Source organism: Physeter macrocephalus, chromosome 14, assembly GCF_002837175.3.
Source record: "Physeter macrocephalus isolate SW-GA chromosome 14, ASM283717v5, whole genome shotgun sequence".
In the NCBI taxonomy this organism is placed as follows: Eukaryota; Metazoa; Chordata; class Mammalia; order Artiodactyla; family Physeteridae; genus Physeter; species Physeter macrocephalus.
The window spans coordinates 82,761,799-82,772,269 of NC_041227.1; the positions used below are offsets into that span (position 1 = coordinate 82,761,799).

The 10,471-nt window shown below is 48.9% G+C and overlaps 1 protein-coding gene across 1 annotated transcript in view; it reads left to right on the forward strand.

The window, feature by feature from the left end:
• Positions 1 to 10,471, forward strand: part of SPECC1 (sperm antigen with calponin homology and coiled-coil domains 1) — a 195,401-nt gene that overhangs the window by 7,376 nt on the left and 177,554 nt on the right. The window contains 1 exon segment of the mRNA XM_028499976.2: positions 9,275 to 9,410. Within this exon segment, the coding sequence (XP_028355777.1) occupies positions 9,275 to 9,410 (136 nt within the window).

A 10,471-nucleotide genomic window follows, 5' to 3' on the forward strand; every position in this document is an offset into this window, starting at 1 on the left:
GATGAAAAATCTGAAAGAGAAATTAAGGAAACACTCCCATTTACCATTGCAACAAAAAGAATAAAATACCTAGGAATAAACCTACCCAAGGAGACAAAAGACCTGTATGCAGAAAACTGTAAGACACCGATGAAAGAAATTAAGGATGATAAAACAGATGGAGAGATATAGATATACCATGTTCTTGGATTGGAAGAATCAACATTGTGAAAATGACTCTACTACCCAAAGCAATCTACAGATTCAATGAAATCCCTATCAAACTACCAATGGCATTTTTCACAGGACTAGAACAGAAAATTTCACAATTTGTATGGAAACACAAAAGACCCCGAATAACCAAAGCAATCTTGAGAAAGAAAAACAGAGCTGGAGGAATAAGGCTCCCTGACTTCAGACTATACTATGAAGCTGCAGTAATCCAGACACAAGAGGGAGGGGATATGGGGATATATGTATACGTAGAGCTGATTCACTTTGTTATACAGCGGCAACTAACACAACATTGTAATGCAATTATACCCCAATAAAGATGTTAAAAGAAAAAATAAATGAGTCACAGGGATGAAAAAAAAATACAAACCAGATTTTGAAGAGTGACTACAAAAGAAGTAAAAGACCTTATTAATGTGTTTTACATTGATTGATAATATTTTTTAATGTATTGGGTTCAGAAAATATATCGTTAAAATTAATTTTACCTGTTTCATTTTAAGTTTTTTCATGTTCCTATTCGACCATGTAAACTTAGGTCTGTGGCTCTTATAATATTTCCATCGACAGTGCTGCTCTAAACCATTTGGTCCTCAAAGCGTGGTCCCCGCACCGGCAGTATCAGCATCACCTGGGAACTTGTCAGAAATGCCAATCCTTAGGCCCTGCCCCAGACCTAGGGATTCAGAAGCTTGGTGGTGATGCTAGGGTTGCGGGCTTGGGTACAGGCAGCCGTCTGCATTTTAACAGACCCTCCAAGGATTCTGATGGACTCTCAAGTTTGAGAACCACTGCTCCAACCATAACATGTTATCTACCTTTAAAGACCGGGCTGTGTTCTGTGTGATGATTTGAAAGCTTTGAATCTCTGCCCCCGACCCCATCTTTGTGGAACTGAGGGAGTTTCTTAGTCACATTCACCTGTGGGCTGTTCAAACGTTTTCATTTTGTCAGCTTTCAGGTACCGGTGCTCAGCGACTTGAATATCAATGGGAGCGATAGTGAAAATACTTATCAAGCATATCAAAGCAACACCAACACTTTGGTAGGGATCCTCTATAACAAACCAGAAATCTCAAGTGGTGCCGAGGCTGCACGTGGTGACTAGGAAACAAAGCCAAGAACGCAGCCACAAACAGAGAAAGGAAAAGACTTAGTAACTGAGACTCACAGCTCTCTGTGTCTGGTGTTGCCTTCAAAAAACAGTGACGGTGTAAGAGAGGCTTCGGCAGTTTGCCTCGGAGGACTGGTAGGATTGGTTTGGGGTCTGTAGGCCGTGCCCCCTGGGAGACCTTCTAAGCCGTGACTCTTTCTCTGATGGAATTCCCTGTGGAAGGTGCAGGAGAAATGAAGTGCTCCCTGTAAAAGCTCTGCTGCCACCCAAACGCGCCGTGTGCGTGGTAGGGAGAGACGGCATGCCCCTGGCCTGGAAGGTGTCTGACTAACCCTTTCACCTGGAAAGGATGGGCTCAGCTCTTTCTATAATACAGAGTGGGACCCCAAAGTCCACGAAGAGGCAGAGTAAGTTGGGTGCGGCTGGTAAAATGGAACTCAGAAGTGGCCTTCAGGGCTAGCATGGTGTGTAGAAGCAGCAGAACTTTCAGGAACAGCTGTCATGTGTGGAGCAGGTGCCCTGTGCCAAGGTGTTTTTTGTATATTTCATTTCCACTTCTCACAATAGCCATGTGAAGTGTCTGCTATCCCTGGCTGTGCCTGGTACCTCATAAGCACGCACACCATGAATGTTTCCTGGACGTTGTTATGAAAAGATGGAGAGTCTGAGGTCCAGGGAGGTTAGGGACTTGCTTTAAAAAGTTCTCCTGTGCCCTCTGGAATCCCCGTTGCATTGCCTTAATCTTTTGCTAAAACAGTCCCTTCTCATTCTTGCTTTCCTTTAATAACAAAAATAATAACGATGAGTTCTGTTGGTTATGATTATAGCCGGCATCTGTTAAAAGCATGCTATGTGTCAGACACTGTTGTTCTAAGCACGTCCGATGGCTAACTCATTTAAGCCTCAAAGCTACACTCTGAGGTAGGTACCATTGCTAGATCTGTCTTTTAGGTGAAGAAACCAAAGCACAGAGAGGTAAAGTGATTTGCCCTAGGTCACACAGCTAGTAAGAGGAAGAGCCAAGATTCCAACCCAGGATTCTAAGTTTGGACTTAGAGCCCATGCCCTTAGTCACCAACCTGGGCCGCCCACGTGATGCGGCTTTCCTGCAGCCCCATTTATTCGCCGTCACCCCATGAGGTATGGCCAGAGTCTCTGACTCCTGTTGGTCTCCGGCCCAGCGGAAATGTTAAAGCCCTTGGAAACACAGTGCCGGGCCTAAATCCCGCTCTGCCTCACCCGTACAGCCTTGAGCGAGTGAGTTAATCTCACGTTAGTCTTCTCATGTCCAACACGGCAGAGTTGTGGTTTGAATGAGAAGAAACCTGTGGGTAAAGGACCTAGAAGGACCCACGCCGCCCCGTGTCGTCAGCTCCCAAATGTTTCCTGAATTCTGCCCCCGACCCTCCAAACAGCCTCGTCCTCCGTGTCTTCAAAGCAAGAACTCGACTTTGCCCTCCTTCCACCTCCACTAGGCGCCTCCTCTGGTCCTGCTACAGAGGGCTCTCCCCAGCGCAGCCCCAGCCGGAGGGTTCACCTGGCTGCAGACACATGGGTGTCCCCGTTGTCAGCTCACCAAGTCTGAATCCTTATCGCTGCTGCAGACCTGGGGAATCTGGAGGGTCCTGCCCTGGTCCCACATGCTGCCTCCCGCCCGTCCCCGGCTCCCTGTCGCCACCCTCTAGCACATACCTGCGGCCTCCGGGATGCTTTGCTGCCTCATCTGCCGATAAAAGCCTGGTGGTCCTCCAGGGCACCTGCTCCGGGCGGCCACCCGCCTCTCCCGTCTTGGTTTTCCGAGTCACTGCACAGGAACCAGCCCCTTTGTTGGACGTTAACTCAGAGCACGGGCCTGCCTGCTCCGCTTTGACACGCGTGCAGCCTGGCCCCTTGGACTAAGTACACTGTGTGTACTGAGGATGGACGCCCAGCTCGCAGTAGGCCTTCCGGATCACAGTGTCCAGGATGGTGGGAGCAGCCCCAGGGGTCGTGGTGAGAGGGGAGGAGTCCCAGGGCCCCGCCCCCCCTTTCTCTCTCTCTCTCTCTTGCCCAGGGTATGTGCATAGGGCTGCTCTGGGCTCCCTGGGATGCTGGTGCCCAGAGGGGTGCCCTCGGTTCTTCCCCCGGGACCCGACTCTCCCGGCCCACTTCTTCCTGGCTCTCACATCTGGATGGAAGGCAGTCAGATGAAGTCAGCTATGAAAGGCTGTTCAATGGCCGAAACGCCCTTGAACCTTTAAACTAGGAGCAGCAGCTGATATTTCAGATGGGCCCCATATCCCACAGGACACCTTAGGGATGGGGGAAAAGGGGCAAAAGAGCAAAGGGTGGGGGAGAAGGGCGTTTTCTCAGGACCTCCCTGAATCACATTCTTTTGATGTGAAATGCTGTTTCATCCAGACCCGAGATTATTAATCACAGCATTTCCATATTGTCTGTGGAGTGAATGTAAAGTCTGCCTTAGGATTAATAGTCAAGATTCACCGTGTTTGAAACGGAGGTTAGATCAAGTCAGTCACTACAACGCTTGGCTTTTACCGCGGTGCCTTGGCAGTGCCGGTGTTTCTGATGTAAGGAAGGGTCAGAGGCAGCCACTGCTGGTGGTAAGCGGATGGGGGTGGCGGGTGCAACCTTCGTCTAGGATCATGACGGGGCTGGCACGCCCTCCTACTTATAAGCCCAGAGCCTGGGGTATTGTTGTTGCCATATCATTATAGTACTTGTGCTTTGAGCAAAAGCTTTACATTGATACAATATGCAATAAGCCTGATCAACAAATTCTTTAAGCCTAAATAAGTAAATAAAATCTAATATAACAGCTAGGATTTAGGAGGTGAGAAGGATCTTAGATGATTTAATCAAGTTCTTCTATTTTTTAGGTGAGGAAACTGAGTCCCTATATAATAACTTGCCCAGGGCCCAGCAGCCAATCAGTCACCTATTTCTAATTCATAACAATACCCCATGCTCTGGTTCCAGACTTTTGTTTGTAAGTATGAAGGTGCTGCCGTGGCTGCCAGCCCAGAGAACCATCATGGAAGGAGCACAGGGAAAGCTTTCAGACAGCAAAGATGGAAGTTTCTGGCTGAGTTCCCACAGTTGTAACGGTGATGATGGTGATGATGGTGATGATGGTGATGGTGATGGTGATGGTGATGATGGTGATGGTGATGTTGATGATGATGATGGTGATGCTGCTGCTGATGGTGGTGATGATGCTGCTGGTGGTGGCGGTGATGGTGATGATGGTGATGGTGGTGGTGATGGTGATGGTGATGATGGTGGTGGTGATGGTGATGGTGATGATGGTGATGGTGGTGGTGGTGATGATGATGGTGATGCTGCTGCTGATGGTGGTGATGATGCTGCTGGTGGTGGCGGTGATGGTGATGATGGTGATGGTGGTGGTGATGGTGATGGTGATGATGGTGATGGTGATGGTGGTGGTGATGGTGGTGGTGATGGTGATGATGGTGATGGTGATGGTGGTGGTGATGGTGATGGTGATGATGGTGGTGGTGATGGTGATGATGATGATGGTGATGCTGCTGCTGATGGTGGTGATGATGCTGCTGGTGGTGGCGGTGATGGTGATGATGGTGATGGTGGTGGTGATGGTGATGGTGATGATGGTGATGGTGATGTTGATGATGATGATGGTGATGCTGCTGCTGATGGTGGTGATGATGCTGCTGGTGGTGGCGGTGATGGTGATGATGGTGATGGTGGTGGTGATGGTGATGGTGATGATGGTGATGGTGATGTTGATGATGATGATGGTGATGCTGCTGCTGATGGTGGTGATGATGCTGCTGGTGGTGGCGGTGATGGTGATGATGGTGATGGTGGTGGTGATGGTGATGGTGATGATGGTGATGGTGATGTTGATGATGATGATGGTGATGCTGCTGCTGATGGTGGTGATGATGCTGCTGGTGGTGGCGGTGATGGTGATGATGGTGATGGTGGTGGTGATGGTGATGGTGATGATGGTGATGGTGATGTTGATGATGATGATGGTGATGCTGCTGCTGATGGTGGTGATGATGCTGCTGGTGGTGGCGGTGATGGTGATGATGGTGATGGTGGTGGTGATGGTGATGGTGATGATGGTGATGGTGATGTTGATGATGATGATGGTGATGCTGCTGCTGATGGTGGTGATGATGCTGCTGGTGGTGGCGGTGATGGTGATGATGGTGATGGTGGTGGTGATGGTGATGGTGATGATGGTGATGGTGATGTTGATGATGATGATGGTGATGCTGCTGCTGATGGTGGTGATGATGCTGCTGGTGGTGGCGGTGATGGTGATGATGGTGATGGTGGTGGTGATGGTGATGGTGATGATGGTGATGGTGATGTTGATGATGATGATGGTGATGCTGCTGCTGATGGTGGTGATGATGCTGCTGGTGGTGGCGGTGATGGTGATGATGGTGATGGTGGTGGTGATGGTGATGGTGATTGGTGATGATGATGGTGATGGTGGTGGTGGTGATGGTGATGATGGTGATGGTGGTGGTGATGATGGTGTTGCAATGATCATGATGGTGGTGGTGGTGATGATGGTGATGATGGCCGCTATTTATTGTGTTCTTAATTAGGGTCAGAAACCTAGAGATGTGTGTATTATTTTCTCCCTTTTAGAATTGAGGAGCCCTCAGCACCTTCCCCCATCACACAGGTAGGGAGAGGCGGAGGCAGGGTCCCCATCAGCCCCTCTTGGAGCCACAGGCACACACCTTAACCACTATGTGGGCTGCTTCCCATGGGATTGCTGGGCACCTCATATGTGGAAATCCCACATCCCAAGTCCTCTTTTTTTTTTTTTTTTTTTTAATTTTTTTTATTTTTTTGAGGTACGCGGGCCTCTTACTGCCGTGGCCTCTCCCGTTGCAGAGCACAGGCTCCGGACGCGCAGGCTCAGCGGCCATGGCTTACGGGCCTAGCTGCTCCGTGGCATGCGGGATCTTCCCGGACTGGGGCACGAACCCGTGTCCCCTGCATCGGCAGGTGGACTCTCAACCACTGCGCCACCAGGGAAGCCCCCAAGTCCTCTTTTGCATTGTCGCCCCTGTGAACAAAAGCTGACCCCCAGCTACAGCATCTACGCACTGCTAAATCCCCACTGGAGACCCTCCAGCCCTGAGCCTGGGGTGGTGGCCTCCCACCTGCCACCCCTGCCTTCTGTTGCCTTGCCCGCCATCTCACCAAGAACCAAGCTGTATGGGAAGGGGCCGGGGGCAAGCTATACCGCTGAGCCCATGCCCCGGGGCGGGCGGGGATGGGGGCCAGGGTGGGATTGCTGGAGGCCGGTGGGGACCTCTCATTTGGTGGGTGCCCTGTCCTGGTTTGCAGACCCAGCCTTGGCTCTCTGGGCCTTTGCTGCAGAGTTTGATAATTCCACACTTCTTTGCGTCAGACTTACTGGTTTTAGGAATGTCGGAGAACCAGACAGAGGAAAGCAGAACCAAGAGCATATCATTTGCAAAATTACGTTAAGAATTCCCTTCCATCTTTCCTTTGAGGTGTTTTCAAAGTCTAAAATCAGAATTGATTTCCCTGTGGGGACCCAGGAAGCCCCTGGCACGCTTCTAGGCAGAGTGAAAAATAGTTCTTTTCTGTTGAGGAAATGGTGCTGATATCCTGAGCTATTGTCGTTTAGTACTAAATACATGTTACACTGATGACCTGGCGGATAATTTGAGAGGCTGGAGAGCTAGGGTGCAGGGACCCTTATTACTCTGAAATGGGAGGTAGGAAGACGATCATGGGGTCTGTGTAAGAAGGCAGTTGAGGTATTTCTGCGTCCACCCTTGCCGTATTTCATCCCTTTTGTTAAGCTGTGGTGGCCTATGCTGTTGGCTGGGCAGTGTGGTTACATTTACATCCAGTAAGCTGCAAGCGTGCGCACACAGATTATCCTGTCTATGTTAACTGGTTGTTTTAAACATTAATCATTTGTTAAAGATCTCGACTAGGATTGCTTGGCTAATATTTAGACTTTTACCACCTTTTTAAAAATGTAGGCTGTGGGGAGTTAGTGTTTAAGGAGTAGAGTTTCAGTTTGGGAAGACGGAAAAGTTCTGGATGGTGGTGATGGTTGTACAACCATGTAATGTACTTAAGGCCACTGAACTGTACACTTGAAATGGTTAAAATGATAAATTTTATGTTATGTATATTTTACCACGATCAAAAATAACAATGAGGGAAAACCCTAGACGAGCAATTGGCAGGGTGGCTCCAGGGCTTTGCCCCTGGTTTAACCCATCCTCCTGTTTTCTTTCTTTTTTAGTGAGTCACAACATACTTACAAAACAGCATATAAAATGCATTAATCTTAGTCTTAGCTGTGCAGCCCATTGAATTTTTACGTCTGCTTATATCTGTGTCACCATCACCCAGGCAAGATGTAGAACATGCCAGCACCCAAGAAGTTTCCTTCCCAGTCCGTAACTCCCCCGGAGGGAACCACTGTTTTGACTTCTGTCACCATCATTTGGTTTTGTCCATTCTTGAACTTCACTTACATGGAACCAGGCATAATATACTCTTTTGTGTCTGGTTTCTTTCACTTATCATAATGAATGTGAGACCCACCCGTTCATTACTGTATCGGTAACTCTTTTTTTAAAATTGCTGCGTGGTTTCCATTGTATACTGTAGCACTATTTAATTTACCCCTTCTGCTGAAGAACATTCGGGTTGTTCTAGGTTTGGCTGTAATAAATAAAGCTGCTATGAACATTCTTTTGAGGAGGCTGTGTAGAGCTTGAGTGTGTTTGCTGAATCACAGGGTGCAAGTATTTAGCTTTAGTGAATCCTCCCTGTTTTCCAAAGCGGTGACCAGTTTACACTCCCATCAGCAGACGAGGAGTGTTCCAGTTGCTTCCCAACTGCACCAGCACTTGGTATTTCTCTTCTCTTTCAAGCCATTCTGAGGGGGTATGTTGCAACACCCTGAAATCTAAATGCTGCAAAGGTGGACATGCTTTTTTTGCATTGTGCAAATATCTAGACCCCTAACCTTCAGTATATGACCCCAGAGCCAGCAAAGCGGGCTGGAGCAGGGCCCTTGGCTGGTGTGGTGGGCCAGGCTGCTGCTTCCACGTCCCGGTTGATTTGAGGGCGTTTTCACGCTGGTTCCCAGGATGTCAGGTGCATTTGTGGTGGCATCTGCCTGCCTCCATCTTCTGGAACGATTAGTGTTCTTTAGCGGAGACTCACACTGGTTGAGAGAACTTATTTGTGGGTTTTCTCTTTCACCTTGAGCGTAATTTGCCTGGGCCAGAGTGTGAGCTCATTTCGGGGCGGGGTCCCCCCTTACACTTCAATACCTTTCAACAAATATTTGTTCTGCACCTCCCATGCCAGGGAAGAAGGCAGAAAAGGAGCCGAGGGTCCCTAACAGCCTTCTTCTGGCCTCCAAAAAAGTCCTCCGCTCCCTTCGGAGGCGGTGTGTGTTTGGGGGCATGGGAGTGCTTGGGGTGAGCACGCCGCATAGATGTTCAGATCTTTGTATCTCTTCCCCCTGCTTCCTCCAGACGTATGTTTTTGTGCTACTTTTTATTGTCTTTGAATTTCTTGTGCGTTGCCCTATCCTGACTTCTGTGTACCATACGGTTCTTTCTTCATCAGTTCCCAGCCTTTTAACTTTTTTGAAAAAAGCTCATTATTTGACATGTGAATGATGGGTAGTAACCACCTGCAACCTTATACCGATCTCTGAAACAGTGATGGAGGGTCACACTGCGACCCGTAAGGGCATCGCGGGTTTGTCTGCTTTGCGCTTTTCCCTCCACGCCTTCCTGCTACTCAAGGTGCCATCGCTGCCCCCAGCTGCTGGGCAGGTGGGCCTGCTCGGTGCTTTCCTGGTTTATAGCGCTCCAGCCCCAAAACGCGTCTCTTCACCTTCTCTCTCTCCGTCCACCTCTCTCTCAGCTCAAGCGGGCCAGCAGCGAGGACACGCTCAACAAGCCAGGAGGTGCCGCCGCTTCTGGGGCAGCTCGGCTGAAAAAGACGTCCACGTCCGGGGCCGTCTCCGAACTTGCGGAGAGCCGCCTGAGGGGCCCCCCAGGTAGGAGGGCCCGAGGGGGGGGGGGCGCAGGTGGGAGGGGCTCAGGCGGGTGGAGGGGGGGACAGGTGGGAGGGACCCAGGTCGAAGGGACCCAGGCGGGCCTTTTCTTGTCCGTTTGAAAGCACCTCGGGCATTCATGCCTCCTTCCCCATCAGATACGTACCGAGCACTTACTCTGAGTGAGGAACTGGTTCAGGCCACAACATCCCACAGCAGGAGATGGGATAATCCACACAAGGAAACAAAGAGGCAGCGGGGAGCCCTGTGCTTCCCCGGTCCCTCTGGTTGGCCACCATCTAGCACGTGTGGCGTCCCTGGAGGCCCAGGCAGGGTGGTGCAGGCTCTGGGGCTGTCTTGGTGTCTTCGTGGTGCTCCGCGTGTCCGATGAGCGAGTCAGCGCGTAGATCCCTGGCAGAGGCAGGGGCACAGCATCCGTCCTGGGCCCTACGGAAGCCGGGAAGATCCTCTCGGAAGGCTGCTCAGACTCCTTTAGATACCAGTGGCCTCGGGAACCCCTGGGCTTTCTCAGTGTTACTAGTTGTTTTTGAGAAACCGAAAAGGTTTTTTTTTTTTTTTTTTTAAGTTTTAAAAATATTGATTTATTAATTCATTTAAAAATAACAGAAATAACAAAAATAAACCCATTACATGTTAACATAATTAACATACAATATTTCACTTTTCATAAATGTAAAGATAACAGCATATTATTAATTCATTTAAAAATAACAGAAATAAAAATAAACCCATTACATGTTAACATAATTACCATATCTTTATGAAAAAATTTCAAAACCAAAAAATAATATTGAGAAAAATGGCATTTTATTTCTTTGCATATCTTTTTTTTTAGAATTTTATTTTTTTATACAGCAGGTTCTTATTAGTTATCTATTTTATACATATTAGTGTATATATGTCACTCCCAATCTCCCAATTCATCCTACCACCAGCAACCCCCCTCCACTTTCCCCCCTTGCTGTCCATACGTTTGTTCTCTACATCTGTGTCTCTATTTCTGCCCTGCAAACCGGTTCATCTGTACCATTTTTCTAGGTTCC